The sequence below is a fragment of the Symphalangus syndactylus genome, chromosome 10 (assembly GCF_028878055.3).
Source record: "Symphalangus syndactylus isolate Jambi chromosome 10, NHGRI_mSymSyn1-v2.1_pri, whole genome shotgun sequence".
Classification (NCBI taxonomy): domain Eukaryota; kingdom Metazoa; phylum Chordata; class Mammalia; order Primates; family Hylobatidae; genus Symphalangus; species Symphalangus syndactylus.
The window spans coordinates 131,202,667-131,222,581 of NC_072432.2; the positions used below are offsets into that span (position 1 = coordinate 131,202,667).

The 19,915-nt window shown below is 41.7% G+C and overlaps 1 protein-coding gene and 1 non-coding gene across 6 annotated transcripts in view; both read left to right on the top strand.

Annotated features, from left to right (window-relative positions):
• The window catches only part of ASH2L (ASH2 like, histone lysine methyltransferase complex subunit), a 34,566-nt gene that overhangs the window by 8,767 nt on the left and 5,884 nt on the right, over positions 1-19,915 (top strand). For 3 of the 5 annotated variants that reach the window (XM_055295985.2, XM_055295983.2, XM_055295987.2), the window contains exons 6-13: positions 969-1,064; positions 1,688-1,783; positions 3,429-3,504; positions 4,233-4,250; positions 6,053-6,146; positions 7,680-7,897; positions 15,010-15,177; positions 15,483-15,676. In XM_055295985.2, coding sequence (XP_055151960.1) covers positions 969-1,064; positions 1,688-1,783; positions 3,429-3,504; positions 4,233-4,250; positions 6,053-6,146; positions 7,680-7,897; positions 15,010-15,177; positions 15,483-15,676 — 960 coding nt within the window. The remainder of the gene's footprint in view (positions 1-968; positions 1,065-1,687; positions 1,784-3,428; positions 3,505-4,232; positions 4,251-6,052; positions 6,147-7,679; positions 7,898-15,009; positions 15,178-15,482; positions 15,677-19,915) is intronic. The other 2 variants (XM_055295984.2, XM_055295986.2) reach the window with 1 other exon arrangement.
• Positions 9,087-9,193, top strand: LOC129492358 (U6 spliceosomal RNA). Its single transcript, XR_008660820.1, has one exon. It is a non-coding gene; the product is annotated as a U6 spliceosomal RNA (small nuclear RNA).

Below are 19,915 nucleotides of genomic sequence, written 5' to 3' on the forward strand. Positions count from 1 at the left end.
AGCCTCCCAAAGTGCTGGGATTACAAGCGTGAGCCACTGCGCCCAGCTCTTGTTGGATTTTTTTATTTCTGACCCTCAGGTTGTCCCAGATTCAACCATTGTAGCCCTATCGGACTGACTCCTGAAATTCTTTGATACTCCCCCATCCGTTTTTGAACTCTTCCTTACTTTCTGGAACAACAAAATATTCCAGGCTTTCTTTGTGCTTTGCCTGGTTCCTTTTAGTAAAGATAGTTGTCATGGAGCTAACTCTGGTGGTGGTACTTTTGAAGATTATCTAAATAGGAGGCCAGAAGATGAAGGTCAAAAGTCGTTTCAGTCACGCAAGCAGGAGTTGGTGAGAGCCACAGTCACAGCAGTGGGGATGGAAGGGAGTCGTGATTGGAGTGACATTTCTGAAATTTTAAAATTTATTTGGCGAGTGTTTAGGTGTAAAAATTGTGAGAGAAGAGTCAAGGACAACTCTTACTGTGTCTAGCTTATTCTGGGTGATGACTGGTTCTAAGTTATCAGGAGCAAGAATAGAAATCTGAAAAGCAGATTTATGAGGTAAGATACCAAGTTCCATTTTAGTCACAAGAAGTTTGAGGTCCCTTTAGGATGTCCAGATAGAGATGTCTCAGCTGGTAGAAATAGGAGTTCAAGAGAGAATAATTTAGGAGTCATCTTCCAATTGACAACCAAGGGACTGTGACAGAGCTTTTCTCTCCAACTGGAGTGTAAGCCCTACATGGCTAAGGTTTGTTTATACTTGTGGAAATCCCCATAATCTGTATATTGTGTGTATGCAATGAAATATTCAGAGATTAAAAGACAAACATGTAAACCTTGTATAACACCATGGGGGGAAAAGCTAACATGGGTTTTTCTCTTGATTCTAACAAGGCCTTTGAAAAATGCTGTTTTCTTTCTTTGTCAGCATATCTTTGACTGCAGCGGTAATAGTCTTAATTTATTTTAAAAATTAGGATATTATACCATTTATTGATAAATACTGGGAGTGCATGACAACCAGACAGAGACCTGGGAAAATGACTTGGCCAAATAACATTGTTAAAACAATGGTAAGTAGATCAAAATTGATTAGACTTGACATTTAAAAAACCATTGTTTTTTGTAAGAATTAAATAATATTTTATGTCTCATTGTGAAATGATAAAATTAGAACAACTTAATGTTAAATCTTTGAGTGTGAGATACAGCTAATTGTGAATTTTAGTAGTTTTCACACACAGAATCAGTGAGATGCATATTGTCTTAGGTGAACATTGCCCGCATACACCTGCTTTTATGTATTGAAACTTTTGTCCACAGTACTTTTCCAAGAATAATTTTGTATTGAAATTAGAGACCATTTCTTTTCTTCTATTAAAAAAAATGTTATAGGCAATAGTGTCCTTAAAATTAAAGAGAACACCTGGGGAGAAGTCAACAGCAAGCTGTTAACAGTGCTTATCTTTGTGAGATAGAAGGATAGGTGAGGATTATGAAAAACTTGGACACTCTTTGTGTTTCTCTATTGTTTGAATTTTTTGATGGTCACTGATTATTTCTTAGAAGGAAAAACGATACTATCTTTTTTGGACACTGCACCTAGGAATTGACTTTTAGAGTTGCTGGTTGATTATTAATTCCATACTTTTAAGTATAAAATGTTCATTAATAGTAAAACACTGCTTCTTTTTAGAGTAAAGAAAGAGATGTATTCTTGGTAAAGGAACACCCAGATCCAGGGAGTAAAGACCCAGAAGAAGATTACCCCAAATTTGGACTTTTGGATCAGGTACATTAATATGTTTTACATTTTCTTTTTGATTTTAAGCCACTCGGGTATAGGTAATCAGGTTCTGTTTACATTTGTATATTTGCCACATAACACACTGCCATTATATGCACATAGCATGGTGGACTCCAAAAAAATAGTGACTGATATGAGAGTACTCACCTTCAACCAAGAGACCAGTGTTTTATAGTGTTTTCGTTGTGGGTCTTCCCCAAAATGTTATGAATTTCTTCAAATCACTTTTTAACTTGTTTCCTCACTTGTAACATGTAAAAATGCTATTTCAAATTACTTCTAATCTTCCTGCCATCTTAAATTTTGCTCTTAAAAACATTCTTTGTTGTGAAAAGAATTTGTTATGAAGAATTTGTGTTGCATATCTAACATAACAGGCAAACGAAAATTGCTGTTTTTTGTTCAACAGCAGGGTTCACATTTGGCAAATCAGAATGTCAAATCTTAAAGCTGTGTCTTTACATGTTTGATTTGCCAGCTTTGAAAATGGAAGATTCAGCCGGGTGCAGTGGCTCATGCCTGTAATCCTAGCACTTTTGGAGGCTGAGGCAGGAGGATTGCTTGAGTCCAGGCGTTCAAGACCAGCCTGGACAATATAACAAGACCTGTCTCTCAAAAAAGAAAATGCAAGATTTCACATAGAAATTTAGATTTCTGTCTTGTAAAATGTAAACATCTGACTGCATGGGGCCTGAATTCCCACAGGAGCTGAGTGAATGGGGCTTAGGCACTCTGGTTTGCCCTGTGCCCTCTCCTGCCTCTACCCAAGTTGATTGATTAATTGCCATTTATCGCCATTCTGAAACTATTCTGATCCTTACACTTGGCCTACCTCACACATACTTCCAAGGGTGCTTGCTGGTCCTTAAAACACCCAAGTTTGGCACCCTGCAAGCTTCATTGTTTAGAATTGTCCATTTCAGACTGTGTGTGGTGGCGCACGCCTGTAATCCCAGCACTTTGGGAGGCTGAGGCGAGCAGATCACTTGGGGTCAGGAGTTCGAGACCAGCCTGGCCAACACAGCGAAACTCTATCTCTAGTGAAAATAGAAAAATTAGGCCAGGCATGGTGGCTCATGCCTGTAACCCCAGCACTTTGGGAGGCCAAGGTGGGTGGATCACCTGAGGTCAGGAGTTTTGAGACCAGCATAGCCAACATGGTGAAACCCCGTCTCTACTAAAAAATACAAAAATTTATCTGGGTGTGGCAGCAGGCGCCTCTAATCCCAGCTACTCGGGAGGCTGAGGCAAGAGAATCACTTGAACCTGGTAGGCAGAGGTTGCAGTAAGCCAATATCGCGCCACTGCACTCCAGCCTGGGTGACAAGAGTGAAACTCTCTCAAAAAAAAAAATAATAATAATTAGCCAGGCGTGTTGGTGTGTGCCTATAATCCCAACTACTCGGGAGGGTAAACCAAGAGAATCGCTTGAACCTGGGAGGCAGAAGTTGCAGTAAGCCGAGATCGCGCCACTGCACTACAGACTGGGCAATAGAGTGAGGCCCCATCTCAGAAGAAAAAAAAGAACTGTCAATTTTATTTCCCATTTTGTTAGCATTCTCTTGTTTTATGAGCATCCAGATTGACTGACTTACGTAGACTCCTTTTTTAATTGGATATATTTTTGCAGGACCTTAGTAACATTGGTCCTGCTTATGACAACCAAAAACAGAGCAGTGCTGTGTCTACTAGTGGGAATTTAAATGGTAAGTGTTTACATATCTCATTGCTGAAATATTTGAAGCTATTGAATCCAGTTGGGCCTAGAACTGGCCATTCTTTGGGTTGACCCTTAACCTGGATACTTACTAAAATGCCTTTATAGTTCAAACTCAGTTTTTAGGAGCTAGCCAAGGATTTGGCAGATGGTAATAAAGGAGAACTTTTTGTCACTTTACAAGACAGTTTGGTCTTGAGTGAGACAGGTTTAGCATAAAACAAGGAACCATTTCAAGGTCAGATTTGCTGTGTTTATATCTGTATCCTTATAACCAACATTACATTTAGAAAGATTCAGCTCCTCTGCACTCTTTTTCTGCAATTCAGCTGTTACTTTTAACAGATTTCCTGTGCCCATCTTCTAATTTTTCTTGCCCTGAAACTTCAGCTCATTCACATGATAGCATTTCTATATTAACCACGCATTGCAGCTTGTTCTTCTGTTAACCCATCTAATAGCGGGAAAACCCCTCGTTACTAATGGTTATCTTAATAAGAGTTGGGGTGGCTGAGAGATATTTAGCTGTTCATCTGATATATGGGATCATTAACCTGTCTTTTGGAGTATTCGCGTCTTAAATATCTGATCATTTCTACTGTTACTAATATTTTAAGATGGGTTGGAAATAGCTAGTGTGTTACCTTTTTACAACATATTTTCCCCTTTTAATTGTTAAAATTTGACAAATACATGGTGCCACTTCTGTTCTTACAGGTGGAGCCACTTTTGGAGGTGAATTCCTCCACTGTCTTCTTTCAGCCTGTCAGACTTAAGTATTTTGTGGTTTGGAAAATGCTTTTTGCTAAGCTATGGTAGAAGCTAAAAACTACATAATTTGAAGCATTATGAAAATGGTGGCAATAGCACTTAATATGAAACAGTAGTTGAGTTTGATGTTAGTATTTAAGAGCTTGTACGTTGTCATATTCTGCCTAACATGGCCAGCCACCCCACTTATGTACTGTTTGCTCTGTTCTGGATGGATCTGAAACTTCTTAAAATAATCAAAATGCAAATGACAATTAAAAATGTAATTGTGGCGAGGCGAGGTGGCTCACACATGTAATCCCAGCACTTTGGGAGGCCAAGACAGGCAGATCACCTGAGGCCAGGAGTTTGAGACCAGCCTGGCCACCATGGCAAAGCCCCATCTCTACTAAAAATACAAAAAATTAGCCGGGCGTGGTGGCAGGCGCCTGTAATCCCAGCTACTCGGGAGGCTGAGGCAGGAGAATCACTTGAACCCAGGAGGCAGAGGTTGCAGTGAGCCGAGATCGTGCCAGTGCACTCCAGCTTGGGCAACAGAGCAAGACTCTGTCTCAAAAAAACAAAAATAAAAATTTAATTGTTTTTTGATTATGGTTGCTCAAACTAGAGATGATGACATTGCAGCAGTTTAACATTAAACTTTTATGAAAAATAGGAATAACATCTGAGATGTTCACCAAAGGAAATTCTGCATAAAAAGTCTGGTCCTGTATATGCAGAATATGACCCACCTTCAATGTCTTGATCCTTTTTATTGCAGCAGAACTGCTAGTAATTCCCAAGCTTGCCCCAAATTAAGATTTAGTACTCTGCAGTTGTTTACGTAAAGGTGTTTTCCTGCAGTTCAGGGACATTTCCTGGAAGAGGGAAAAATAAAACTAATTGAGAGGAATTTGAACTGGACAAAAATTTCAAAGTACCTATTTCAGAAATACACAAGGTAATCTTCCTTGTGGCTTTAGCATGTAGCTAAATTTTTTGTATAAAATATGTAAATTGTCTATTCCTATTAATTGCTTTTAGTTCTACAAGCCAGGTTAATCTAACCTGAATTTTAGTGCATTGGCACAATCTTAATAAATGTTGTATTTGACGAATGAGTATGGAACTAAAAATTGCCTAGCAAATCGAAAGCCTTCTTTCTTATTTGTGTCATGTGCAACCACGATGGAGATCTAGCAGTACTGGAGAGAAACACCTTTTTAGTACTTCTGTTTCCGTTTTCCATGTTGGATGTATTTTGTCTTGTTGGATATTCAGGTTCAATGCTTTAGCAGATACTGTGCTTTTATGATGTTTATGGACTATATTGTGTAGTTCAAGCAAGTGAACATCGACTTACAGTGAGGATATTCTCTTTATGGGTGTTTGTATTAATTTGGATGAAAAAAAATGTACCCATACAGTTGTTTTCATTCTTTCTAGCTGTGGGTGTTTGTGATCTGAATGAGTGAAAATGCATTTGTGTCATGCCCTGAGAAAGTATACTAATAGTTGCAGTTTATTAGGAACAAAGGTTGAAACTGTAACTCAACCATCATAGTGCTGGATTCATTTGAGCTTATTGCCAGAACCCGGTGTTCCCGGGCTATGAGATGCTCAGTAGATTCTTTCAAAACTAGGGTGAAATCCAATATGCCTTTGGAAGGAAATCCTCCTGTGGTGTTACACAAATGCACATTGGGTGTGTTGGTCCCTATGGAATTTCAGTATCCACATGGTGCTTCCCTTGTGGCTCATTGAAAGTGATCTGCCTTTCTTCAAAGGGGGAATTGCAGCAGGAAGCAGTGGAAAAGGACGAGGAGCCAAGCGCAAACAGCAGGATGGAGGGACCACAGGGACCACCAAGAAGGCCCGGAGGTGGGGAGAGTGCCCACCCCACCCCACTTCACTATTTAAGTATTATTTGGTGCTGGGAAAGTCCAGCAGAGGGAGGAGAGTTCAAGGGTTGGAGGTTAAAAAGCCTGTCCATTTTTTCCAAACCTTGAGCACTTTGAGGGACAAAATAACCCCAGGTTGGAGGCTGGGCGCAGTGGCTCATGGGTGTAATCCCAGCACTTTGCAAGGTCAAGGAGGGTGGATCACTTGAGGCCAGGAGTTCAAGGCCAGCCTGGCCAACATGGCGGAACTCCATCTCCACTAAAAATACAAAATTAGGCCGGTGTAGTGGTGAGTGCCTGTAATCCCAGCTACTTGGGAGGCTGAGGCAGGAGAATCGCTTAAACCTGGGAGGTGGGTGGCAGTGAGCCAAGATCATGATACTGCACTCCATCCTGGGCAACAGTGAGACTGCGTCTCGAAAGCAAAACAAAAAAATAATAATCCCAGGCTGGGCGCGGTGGGTCATGCCTGTAATCCCAGCACTTTGGGAGGCTGAGACAGGTGGATCACCTGAGGTCAGGAGTTTGAGACCAGCCTGGACAATGTGGTGAAACCCCATCTCTACTGAAACAAAAAACAAAAAAATTAGCTGGGCCTGGGGGCACGTGCCTATAATCCCAGCTACTCGGGAGGCTGAGGTGGGAGAATTGCTTGAACCCAGGAGGCAGAGGTTGTAGTGAGCTGAGATCGTGCTATTGCACTCCAGCCTGGGCCACAAGAACGAAACTCTGTCTCAAAAAAAAACGAAACAAACCCAAGTTTAAGTATCGTGTTTTATACATTTGTTAGTACAAATTTATTGTGGTAACAAGGATAGTGTCTCCTGGTGATAAGCCTGGGGAACCTAGGGAGTGAAGTTCTGTTAAGGAGACTTGAGAAAGGATAGGTGGGGAGGGAGTGAAACCAGTGTTGAATGTTAGCTCCTTAACTTTCTGCTTCTCCCTTCTCATGCCTTTTCCCTTCCCTTTGTCTAATGTTGAGGTGATGAAATCCAGGTTGCTTATTTATTTATATATTTTTGTGAGACAGAGTTCTGCTCTGTCACCCATGCTGGAGTGCAGTGATGGAATCTCGGCTCACTGGACAAGTTATTTACTTAGATTAGCAAGATAGCAAGTGCTTATGTCTCTGAGCTTCTGTTCATTACTTTATAATAATCAGTATACTGAAGAATATCACCCTAATCACCCCCATTCCTCTTCTCCCTCCCCCCCAATAATGTACCGGCTCAGTTTCATAGACATCAATTCATGTTTAAAGACCGCTGGGAGGATACCCACAATCTACAAGTAATTTAACGAAAACTACCTTGTTCAATATAAAGCTAATCCTTTTCACTTCCTTGTTTTGCCTGAAGAGGGCAGAGTTACTTATTTGAGTAATGAGAAGTATTTGCTGTGAAGTTGCATGTATTCTAGCTGAAATAAACCAGAGAGGCCTTTCTTACACAGTTGAATGCATTTGAGCTAGAGGGGGTTTTAGTTTCTTGATTTTATTTTTTCCTTTCTGCAGTGACCCTTTGTTTTCTGCTCAGCGCCTTCCCCCTCATGGCTACCCCTTGGAACACCCGTTTAACAAAGATGGCTATCGGTATATTCTAGCTGAGCCTGATCCCCACGCCCCTGACCCCGAGAAGCTGGAACTTGACTGCTGGGCAGGAAAACCTATTCCTGGAGACCTCTACAGAGCCTGCTTGTATGAACGGGTTTTGTTAGCCCTACATGATCGAGGTATGTAAAGTATTGGAGATCATATGGATGCAGGGTTACTTTGAACTGCCATCATTAGCCTATCAGTCTAGAATTAGGTGTACATCTCAGTCTGTTGCCACTGCCTCACCCCCATCTCTGACTAGATTCATCCAGAATGTGCAAGAAATTCTGTTTCTTACTATAAGCTCCAGCCATTATATATATATATATGGTTTTTTAAAACTTTCTATTTTGAACTAATTTTAAACTTGCAGTAAAGTTGCCAAAAATAAGTTTTTTTTTTCTCATCAAGCTTTTCCTAATGATAATATCTTAGAAAACCATAGTACAGTTATCAAAACTGGGAAATTAACATTGGTAAATATTATCAACACAACTAGAGAAAGACGACCTTTCAATTTTACCAGTTTTTCCATTCACACTTAATTATTTCTCTTTAGTCTGTTGTAGTCTTTAACAGTTCCAAAGCCATTGTTTATCTTTCATGACTATAATATTTTTTAAGTGTTTTAATCAGTTATTTTGTTGAATATTGCTCAGTGAGGATTTGTCTGATGTTTTCTCATGATTAGACTGAAGTTAGGCAGTTTGGGGAAGAATAACACAGAAACAATGTCTTATAGCATCATCTCATGGGATTCATGATGTCAGTAGGTCTTATTGGTTACATTAACCATGATCATTTGGTTAAGGTGATTCTGCTAGCTTTCTCCACTGTAAAAAACTACTGTCTTTCCCTTTATACTTAACAAATGTCTTAGGCAAAAATACATCGAGTCTATCTGTGCAAATATCTTGTTTGTTTTTAAACTTATATTCACTAATTTTGGCACCCATCAGTGGATATTGTCTGCAACAATTATGACCGTGTTGTTTGATGATTTTCGATTTCCTCTTTCCCTTTTCCGTTGATTATTTATATCAGTATGGACTCATATATATTTACTTTATTTCAGGGAGTATAATCCAATACTTTGATTATTTTGTTGTTTAAATTATTCCAGCTTTGGCAAGTAGGAGCTTCTTCAAGAAGTTGGTTCTTGTGTTCTTTCGATAAGCCACATCTTTTTAAAAAAAAAAAATTTCTTTACTTTGAGGCATCAAAAGGTGTTCCTGGCCAATCTTATATTTTCTGTGCCCCAGGCCTACTTCTTCACCGAGCCCTGGTTCCTTTGATTGGAGCATGTTGTTTAGAAATAACATCTAGGTGCTCACTTCCATGTATCACATATACCAAAATTGGAATGATACAGAGAAGATTCATGGCCCCTGTGCAAGAATAACACACAAATTCATGAAGCGTTCCTTATTTTTTTTTTAAGTAATCAACAAATAGCAATTAATATCTGGGTGTTAGGTGTGCTGTACTAGGCGTCATTGCTTCTGGACTCCCTCAGTGGTCAGAGTTAGGAAGTGCACGTGTGTATGTACAAACCTGCATGTACACACATAACAATTTATATTGATACCTGGGATGACAGCCTTCCTCCTTATTTGTAACGTCTTTCTCCAACAGTGGGAAATGTGAAGAATTAGATAGATAATTATCTACAATATATTTACTTTATTTCAATATATTTATTTTGTTATAGAGATGAGGGTCTCACTCAGGCTGGTATGCAGTGATGCAGTCCTGGCTCACTGCAGCCTCAACCTCCTGGGCTCAAACGATCCTCCTGCCTCAGCCTCCTGAATAGCTGGGATCACAGGCACACGCCACCACACCTACCTGGGTTTTTTAATTTTAATTTTTTAGAGGTGGGGTCTTACTGTTTTGCCTAGGCTGGTCTCAAACTCCTGGGCTCAAGCCGTCATCCTGCCTCAGCCTCCCAGGGTCTTGGGGGAGTGAGCCACCATTCTTGACCTTGTTCATATTTAATATGCACATGAAGTAGTTTCAGAATTAATTTCTTTTTTTTTTTTTTTTTTTTTTTTGAGTTGGAGTCTCACCCTGTCACCCATGCTGGAGTGCAATGGCACAATCTCCGCTCACTGCAACCTCTGCCCCCCAGGTTCTAGCGATTCTTCTGCCTCAGCCTCCTGAGTAGCTGGAATTACAGGCACGTGCCACCACTCCCGGCTAATTTTTTGTATCTTTAGTAGAGATGGGGTTTCACCATGTTAGCCAGGCTGGTCTCGAACTCCGGACCTCGTGATCTGCCCACCTCAGCCACCCAAAGTGCTGGGATTACAGGCGTGAGCCACCGCACCCAGCCAGTTTCAGAATTTCTAATCCCTGGGAAAAACATTTAGTAAGTAGATTATAGCATTTATGTATAGCTCTTTTTGTCTTTAGCCTTGCCGTACTCAGTCCAAGGTACTGGTAACTTAGATTAGTTCTTTTCTTCCCCACTTCCTTTAGCGTGGTCATGTCCAGTTAAGTTAGGTTCATTTGCTAGTGTTTGATGCCATTTTGGATTCTCCCACATGTTGATCATTTGTGTGTATGTATGTTTGGAGTGAGGAGGTGTGAAACATTACAATGGTTCTGGGAATCAGAGCTGTACAGAACAGTTTACAAAATGTCACTCCCTCATGACCCCTACAATGCCCTTCTCACTCTCTTTTTTCCACCTTCTTCCCACCCACACTCTAGTTTCTAGTTTATCCTTCCTGTATTTCTTCACAAATGAGCAGATACAGTACATGTATGTATTCTTGTATCTCCCTTTTTTGTTTGTTTTTGGGTTTTTTTGGTTTGATTTGTTTTTTGAGGCTAGAAGGCAGTGGCGTGATCTCGGCTCACTGCAGCCTTCACCTCCCTGGTTCAAGCAATTCTCATGCTGAAGCCTCCCGAATAGCTCAGACTACAGGTGTGTGCCACCACCCGTGGCTAATTTTTGTATTTCTAGTAGAGATAGGGTTTTGTCATGTTGGCCAGGCTGGTCTCAAACTTCTGAGCTCAGGTGATCTGCCCATCTCAGCCTCCCAAAGTGCTGGGATAACACGTGTGAGCCACTGTGCCCAGCCTTATCTCCTTTTTCATACATGAATAGCAGTGTGCTATATAGTCTTTGCTCCATGCAATTACTTTATTTTATTTTATTTTTTAGAAAGGTTCTTGTTCTGCCACCCAGGCTGGAGTGCAGTGGTGCAATCTCAGCTCACTGCAGCTTCGACCTCCTGGCTCAAGCAGTCTTCCCATCTTAGCCTCCCAAGTAGCTGGGACTACAGGCATACATCACTGCACCCAGCTAAATTTTAATTATTTTTTTTAGGGACAAAGTCTCCTTCACTGTGTTGCCCAGGATGGTCTTGAACTCCTGACCTCAGGTGATCCTCCTTCCTTGGCCTCCCAAAGTGCTGGGATTACAGGCATGAGCCATTGCATTTGGCCTCATTGTTTATTTGTTTGTCTTCAAGATGGGGTCTCACTCTGCCACCCAGGCTGGAGTGCAGTGGTGCAATCATGGCTCACTGCAGCCTCAACCATCCCTGTTAAAATCAGCCTACAAAGCCTCGAAATTCTTTCCCACCTTTTGCCATTTTTTCTTTTTGTGGAAGTCATGGGGTTCTCCCCTGATTATTTAGATTGCTCCCTTATCTCACATAATGGCCTGGTAATAAAGTAAGATTCAAACCATATGCAGAGTTAGAGAGATGAATTACAGTGAATACCTGTCTTAGTCCCTTTGTGTTGCTACAAAGGAGGACCTGAGGCTGGGTAATTTGTAAAGAAAAGAGGTTTATTTGGCTAAAAGAAGCATGGCACCAGCGCCTGCTTCTGGTGAGGATCCCAGGCATGTCCACTCATGGCAGAAGGCAAAGCGGAGCAGGCATTAGATGGCAAGAGAGGAAGCAAGACAGGGAGGGAGGTGCCAGGCTTTTTTTAACAACAAGCTCCTCAGAAACTAATAGAGTGAAAACTCACATCCCCACATTCCGCATTAATCTGCTCTTGAGGGATCTGCCCTCATGACCCAAACACCTCCCATCAGACCCCACCTCCAACACTGGGATCAAATTTCAACCTGCACTTAGGAGGATCAAATACCCAAACTATAGCGATACCTTGTACACTTTTCACCCAGATTTTAACAGCTCAAGATTTTGCCATGTTTGCTTTATCTGTTTCTTTGTCTCTCTTTTTCTGAATTAAAAAAATATATCTATCACCCTATGTACACTAAAAACTATGCATCTCTTTAAAAACGTGGCTATTGGGGCCGGGCGCAGTGGCTCACGCCTGTAATCCCAGCACTTTGGGAGGCTGAGGCGGGTGGATCACCTGAGGTCGAGTTCAAGACCAGCCTGACCAACGTGGAGAAACCCCTTCTCTACTAAAAATACAAAATTGCAGGCCTGGTGGCTCATGCCTGTAATCCCAGCTACTCGGGAGGCTAAGGCAGGAGAATCTCTTCAACCTGGGAGGCGGAGGTTGCAGTGAGCCGAGATCGCGCCATTGCACTCCAGCTTGGGCGACAAGAGTGAAACGCCATCTCAAAAAAAAAAAAAATGCGGATATTTTCTTTTATAACTGAAATAATTCCTTGCTATCATCCAAATTCAGTTCATAATCAGATTTCCTTGATGGTCTTAAATACCAGTTCATCTCCTGAGATATTTATTAATTGCAAAAGGAAAATTGTCATTTAGCAGTGGAGAAACCTGGCAGGCATCATCTTAATCAAGTGACCAGAGTGAACATCACTATTTTGATAGCATACGTGATGCACTGAGGGGCACAACATTACCTCATTGGAGTTCCTGAGTAAAAATAACAATAACCTTGACCTTAAAATGAGGAAACGCCAGGCCGGGCACAGTGGCTCACACCTGTAATCCCAGCACTTTGGGAGGCCAAAGTGGGTAGATAACCGGAGGTCAGGAGTTTGATACCAGCCTGGTCAACGTGGTGAAACCCCATCCCTACAGAAATACAAAAATTAGCCAGGCATGATGGCAGGCACCTGTAATCCCCGCCACTTGGGAGGCTGAGGTGGGAGAATCGCTTGAACCCGGGAGCCAGAGGTTGCAGTGAGCCGAGATTGTACCATCGTACTCCAGCCTGGATGACAGAGCAAGACTCTATCTCCAAAAAAAAAAAGAGAAAACACCAGACAAATGTAACTGAGGGGACATTCTGCAAACTGAAATGACCAATATTCTTCAAAGTGTCAAGCTTATGAAAGGTTAAGGAACTGTTTGAGATTGGAAGAGACTAAGGAGACATGACAACTAAATGAAATGTGGAATCTAGGATTAGAACCTGGGCCAGAAAAAGGGATTTTACTTGGATAATTGGCTTAATTTTAAGAAGGTCCATGGATTATTTAATAGTATTATTGTTAATTTTCTGGTTTTGATGATTATGTTATGATTACACATGATGTGAACATTTGGGAAAACTGAGTGAAGCACACACTAGGACTCTACTATTTTTTGAAAGTTTGAAATTGTTTTAAAACAGTTAAGGCCGGGTGCAGTGGCTCATTCCTGTAACCCCAGAACTTTTGGAGGCCAAGGAGAGTGGATTGCTTGAGTCTAGGAGTTTGAGAACAGCCTGGGCAACTTGGCCAAACCCTGTCTCTACAAAAAATTAGCTGGGTGTGGTAGCACTTGTAGTACCAACTACTTGGGACCTGAGGCAGGAGGATTGTTTGAGCCCAGGAAGTCAAGGCTGTAGTGAGTCAGGATGACAACACTGCATTCCAGCCTGAGCAACAGCATGAGACCTTATCTCAAGGAAAAACAAAAACAAAAACTAGTCAAGAGGCTAGCCACAATGGCTCATACCTGTAATCCTGTAATCCACTTGGGCCAACACAAGAAGATCGCCTGAGGCCATGAGTTCCAGGCTGTGGTGAGCTGTGGTTGTGCGACTGAATAAGAGCAAGACCCTGGCTCTAAAAAAAAAAAAGGACGGGTGTGGTGGCTCACACCTGTAATTCCAACACTTTGTTCCAACACTTTGGAAGGCCAAGATGGGCAGATCCCTTGAGCCCAGGAATTCAAGACCAGCCTGAGCAACATGGCAAAACACTATCTCTACAAAAAAACAAAATACAGAAATTAGCTGGGCATGGTGGCACATGCCTATAGTCCCAGCTGCTTGGGAGGCTGAGGTGGGAGGATTGCTTGAGCCCGGGAGGCAGAGGTTGCAGTGAGACGAGATCACACCACTGCACTCCAGCCCAGGTAATAGAGTGAGACTCTGTCTCAAAAAAAAAAAAAAAAGTTAAATCTTTTAAATGAAAATTTATTCAAATTAAGTTCCAAACTCATCACCATTGGTTTGTTATATTTGAGGGAATATGCAATATAATTAATATCAATCAGATGTCTTAAAGATAATCACATGTAGACTGGGCTCAGTGACTCCGCCTGTAATTCCAGCACTTTGGGAGGTCAGTGCAGGTGGATCGCCTGAGGTCAGGAATTCGAGACCAGCCTGACCAGTATGGTGAAACCTCATCTCTACTAAAAATACGAAAATTAGCTGGGCATGGTGGTGGGCGCCTGTAATCCCAGCTACTCAGGCTGAGGCAGGAGGATCACTTGAACCTGGAAGGTGGAGGTTGCAGTGAGCCAAGATCGTGCCACTGCACTTCATCCTGGGCTACAGAACGAGACTCCATCTCAAAAAAAAAAAAAAAAAAAAAAAAAAAAGCCAAGTGCAGTGGCTCATGCCTGTAATTCCAACACTTTGGGAGGCCAAGGCAGGCAGCTCACGAGGTCAGGAGTTCGAGACCAGCCTGACCAACATGGTGAAACCCTGTCTCTACTAAAAGTACAAAAATGAGCTGGGCGTGGTGGCACGCACCTGTAATCCCAGCTACTCGGGAGGCTGAGGCAGGAAAATTGCTTGAACCCGGGATGTGGAGGTTGCAGTGAGCTGAGATTGCACCACTGCCCTCCAGCCTGGGCGACAGAGCGAGACTCCATCTCAAAAAAAAGATAATCATATGTAATAAAAACTAGGTAACCTAACAACTTTCTCTTTTTTGTTCCTTTCTCATTCCTTGCCAGTATCTTATGCTGAGATTTTTAAACTCCTCAACTAATATTTCAAACACCTGACCTGATATTTGTGATTTTTAAATTTTGTTTTATTGGACTAATGTTTTTGTGGCAATTGTCCCCAAGAACCTCAAATAAGTTGCAGGCCTTGTTTTAATCTGTCACCACAGCTCCCCAGTTAAAGATCTCAGATGACCGGCTGACTGTGGTTGGAGAGAAGGGCTACTCTATGGTGAGGGCCTCTCACGGAGTACGGAAAGGTGCCTGGTATTTTGAAATCACCGTGGATGAGATGCCACCAGATACCGCTGCCAGACTGGGTTGGTCCCAGCCCCTGGGTAAGCTGGGGCCTTAATATGGACATCACAGCAGATAGAGAGGATAGACCATCTGGCCAAGCGCTAAGGCTTCAAGGCTGTTGGGTTTACCAGATTGTGAGCATAGAATTCAGTTCCTGAGGGTTGAGCTGGTTTGCTATTCCCGGGATATTTTTGTAATTCTTTGCTTGTGAGAAAGTTTTTAAGCAATTTTACAAAATTGACCAAAAAACATAAAAAGAAATAGGATCTTTTTCCTTCAACAAACTAGATTTGACTTTGACTTGCAATATTCTGACTTCCTGTGTATGTTTTTATTGGGACAGGTAACCTTCAAGCTCCTTTAGGTTATGATAAATTTAGCTATTCTTGGCGGAGCAAAAAGGGAACCAAGTTCCACCAGTCCATTGGCAAACACTACTCTTCTGGCTATGGACAGGGAGACATCCTGGGATTTTATATTAATCTTCCTGAAGACACAGAGACAGCCAAGTCATTGCCAGATACATACAAAGATAAGGTGAGTTTGTCCTCTCCCGGCAGATTCCTGGCTTTGAAGACCTGTGGCAACCAGTGCTTATCACTGTGGCTTGCGTGATCTCTTAGGAGCTGACCTACGGCTCATGTTTTTTCCTAACCTGTTATGACATTTTCAGAATAACAGTAACAATCAGTGCACAAATAGCCATCCATTCATTCTTCTACCCGTCTATCATTCGTCTTTTTTTAGTGCACTACAGAGAAAATGACACACATCAGGACACTTTCCCACTAAGTACTTCAGGATACATAAGCTAGAATTCAACCGGTTTAATTCATTCTTTTGATACAAAATTTATATAAAATGAAGTACACAAATTTTAAGTGTACATTCACTGAGTTTTTTGAGTTTGACCTAAACTATTGAAATGTAGGATCCACTAGGCATGATGGTTCACGCCTATAATCCCAACAATTTGGAAAGCCAAGCTGGGAGGACCACTTGAGCCCACGAGTTCAAGACCAGCCTGGGTAACATCACGAGACCCCATCTGTACAAAAGACTACAAAAGTTAGTAGCGCACGGCAGTGGGTGCCTATAGTCCTAGCTACTTGAAAAGCTGAGATGGGAGAATCATTCAGCCCAGGAGTTCAAGGTTACAGTGAGCAGTGATCACACCACTGCACTCCCCAAAAAAAGAGATGTGGACACTTACCATCACCTCAGGAAGTTTCCTCATGCCTTTTCCCAGTTAGTCCACACCCCCACATAGAGGCAACCACTGTTTTAACTTTCTTTCCCACCATACTTTAATTTTTACCTCTTCTTGAACTTAAGTGGGCTCATGCAGTCTGTAGTCTTTTATATCTGGCTTTTGAGACTCATCCATTTTGCTGCATATATCTGTGCACCCTTTTCAGTGCAGGGTAGTACTCCATTGCATGAATGTGCCCCAGTGTGTTTATGCATTTTCCTACTGAGAGACACTTGGGCCGTCTCAGGTTTGGGGCTACTATGAACAAGATGCTATGAATATTCTTGTACAAGTCTTTTTGGATCATTGGATGGTTACATATTTAGCTTTATAAGAAATTTGCCAAACTCTTTTCCCACCATGTATGAGGGTTTTAGTTGCTGACATTTGTGATTGTCTGTCAACTTAATTTTAGCCATTTTTGATGGGTGTATAGTAGTATCTCATTGTGAGTTAAATTAGCATGTCTTTGATGACATACTGGGCATTTTTCATGTGCTTTTTGGCCACTCATATGTTTTTTGTGAAGTTTCTCTTCAAATATTTTGCCTGTTAAAACAGGGTTTTTTGTTTTTTTTTTTTTTCCATGTTGCCCAGGCTGGTCTTGAACTACTGGGCTCAAGCAGTCCACCTGCCTCAGCCTCCCAAAGTGCTAGAATTATAGGCATGAGTCACTGCACTTAATAGTGTCTTCTGGGGAACCAGAGTTTTAGTTTTTATGAAATCTAATTTATCAAATTTTTCTTTTATACTTATTTCTTTCCATGAATTAAAAAAAAAATCTTTGGCTACTCCCAGTCATGAAGATACTCTCCCATGTTTTCCTTTGAAAACATTATGGTTTTAGCTTTTACACATAGGTGTCTGATTTACCTTGGATTAATTTTTTTTTTCTTTAGATGGAGTCTCGCTCTGTTGCCCAGGCTGGAGTGCAATGGCGCGATCTTGGCTCACTGCAACCTCCGTCTCATGGGTTCAAGCAATTCTCCAGCTTTAGCCTCCCGATTAGCTGGGATTACAGGCACCCGCCACCACACCCAGCTAATTTTTGTATTTTTAGTGGAGACAGGGTTTCACCATGTTGGTCGGGCTGGTCTTGAACTTCCGCCTTGGCCTCCCAAAGTGCTGGGATTACAGGCATGAGCCACTGTGCCCGACCAGATTTTTATATATAGTATGGAAATTAATTTTTTTTCCATATGATTACACAATTATCCCAGCACCATATGTTAACTCTTTCCTTTCTCCACTGGATTTCTTTGATGCCTTTATTGAAAATCAGATGTTTGTGTTAAGGAAAGGTTTACTTTAGAGCTCTGTATTTCAGTGATCTATTTCTTGTCCTTTATGCCCGTATCACAGTGTCTTGGTTATCATAACTTTAGAGTAAGTCTTTAAATTTGATAGTGGAAATACTCTGAGTTTATTCTGATAATAAGCAGCCTACGGTCTCATTTTTATTGATTATATCACACTAATGACTCTTACTGTACCATCCTGCCTCCTGGAACTCTTTAAATGTATACCACACTAATGCCTGGTTTTACAGAACACAGAGGTCTGCACTTAAAGGATTCTGTAGGAGTTTTTTCAATGATTCATTTACATTACAAAAAAAAATTTTTTTTCTTTAATTAAAAAAAAAATTTTTTTTTTTTGACCAGGCACTGTGGCTCCACGCTTGGGAGGCCAAGGCAGGCAAATCACTTGAGGCCAGGAGCTCGAGGCCAGCCTGGGCAACATGGCAAAACCCTGTCTCTACAAAAAAATACAAAAATTAGTTGTGTATGTTGGCACATTCCTATAATGTGAGCTACTCAAGAGGTTGAGGCATGAGAATTGCTTGAGCCTGGAGGGCAGAGGTTACAGTGAGCCAAGATCATGCCAGTGAACTCCAGCCTGGGCGACAGAGAACAAGACTGTCTCAAAAATAAATAAATAAATAAATAATTTTCAGTGACATGTCCACACGACAGAATACTACGGATCTATTCAAAAGCCACATATATACTGATGATAAAATGGTCTCCAATGTAGTTGCCAAGTTAAAAACTCAAGATGCAAGACAAAGCTTATAATATGTTACCATTTGTATGGCTTTTTGGGCTTTTTTTTTTTTTTTCTGTATGTTTGTCTGGTGTTTTATTTTGAAACAGAGTCTCGTTCTGTCACCCAGGCTGGAGTGCAGTGGTATGCAGTCTCGCACACTGCAGCTTCCGCCTCCTAGGTTCAAGCAATTCTCCTGCTTCAGCCTCCTGAGTAGCTGGGATTACAGGCATGCACCACCACGCCCAGCTAATTTTTATATTTTTAGTAGAGACGGGGTTGTGCCATGTTGGCCAGGGTGGTCTCAAATTCCTGGCCTCGTGATCTGCCTGCCTCAGCCTCCCAAAATGCTGTGATTACAAGCTTGAGCCACTGCGCTCAGCCACATGTGTGTGTTTTAATTTTGAAGACAATATATGCCTAGATTCTCTGGAAGGATACCAGGACATTGGAACAGTGATTACTTTTTGCAGGGGAAACTGGGTATAAGGGACATAGAAAGAGAGACTCTCATTTTATATGCTTGTGTATCTTGGCAATTCTTCTTTTCTAACCATGTTTAATACAAATATATGTTAAGAAATTGAAATTTTTTAAATTAAAGTCATATATTTCTCTGGAAGTGAATAGTTAAATAGACTCTTAAGAACCAGTAAGAAAGAGGTGACCCAGAGACCACCTGTGGGAAAAGATGGGAAACTAGGACGGGGAAGAAGGTGACCTTCAAAATATTTTCAAAGAATAAGGGATTGTAGACTTGGTGCGGTGGCTCATGCCTGTAATCCCAGCACTTTGGGAGGCTGAGGCAAGCGGATCACCTGAGGTCAGGAGTTCGAGACCAGCCTAGCCAACATGGCGAAATCCCTTCTTTACTAAAAATACAAAAAGTAACCGGGTGTGGTGGCGCATGCCTGTAATCCCAGCTGCCTGGGAGGCTGAGACAGGAGAATCGCTTGAACCTGGCAGGCTGAGGTTGCAGTGAGCCAAGATCACACCACTGCACTCCAGCCTGGGTGACAGAGTGAGACTGTCTCAAAAAAAAAAAAAAAAAAGAGAACAGGCTGGGTGCAGTGGCTCACGCCTGTGATCCCAGCACTTTGGGAGGCCAAGGCGGGTGGATCACCTGAGGTCAGGAGTTTGAGACCAGCCTGGCCAACATAGTGAAACCCTGTCTCTACTAAAAATACAAAAAATTAGCCGGGTGTGGTGTAATCCCAGCTACTCGAGAGCCTGAGGCAGGAGAATTGCTTGAACCCGGGAGGCGGAGGTTGCAGTGAGAAGAGGTCACACCATTGCACTCCAGCCTGGGCAACAAGAGCGAAACTCCGTCTCAAAAAAAAAAATTAAGAATAAGAGATTATAGACTCAATAAACTTGTCATTTCTTTCAGTGATATTATTGGAAAAGATGTGTGAATTTAGCCACTTGTATGGGTATTTTTATTGTGGTAAGTGTGTATGTATTATGTATTTTCTCAC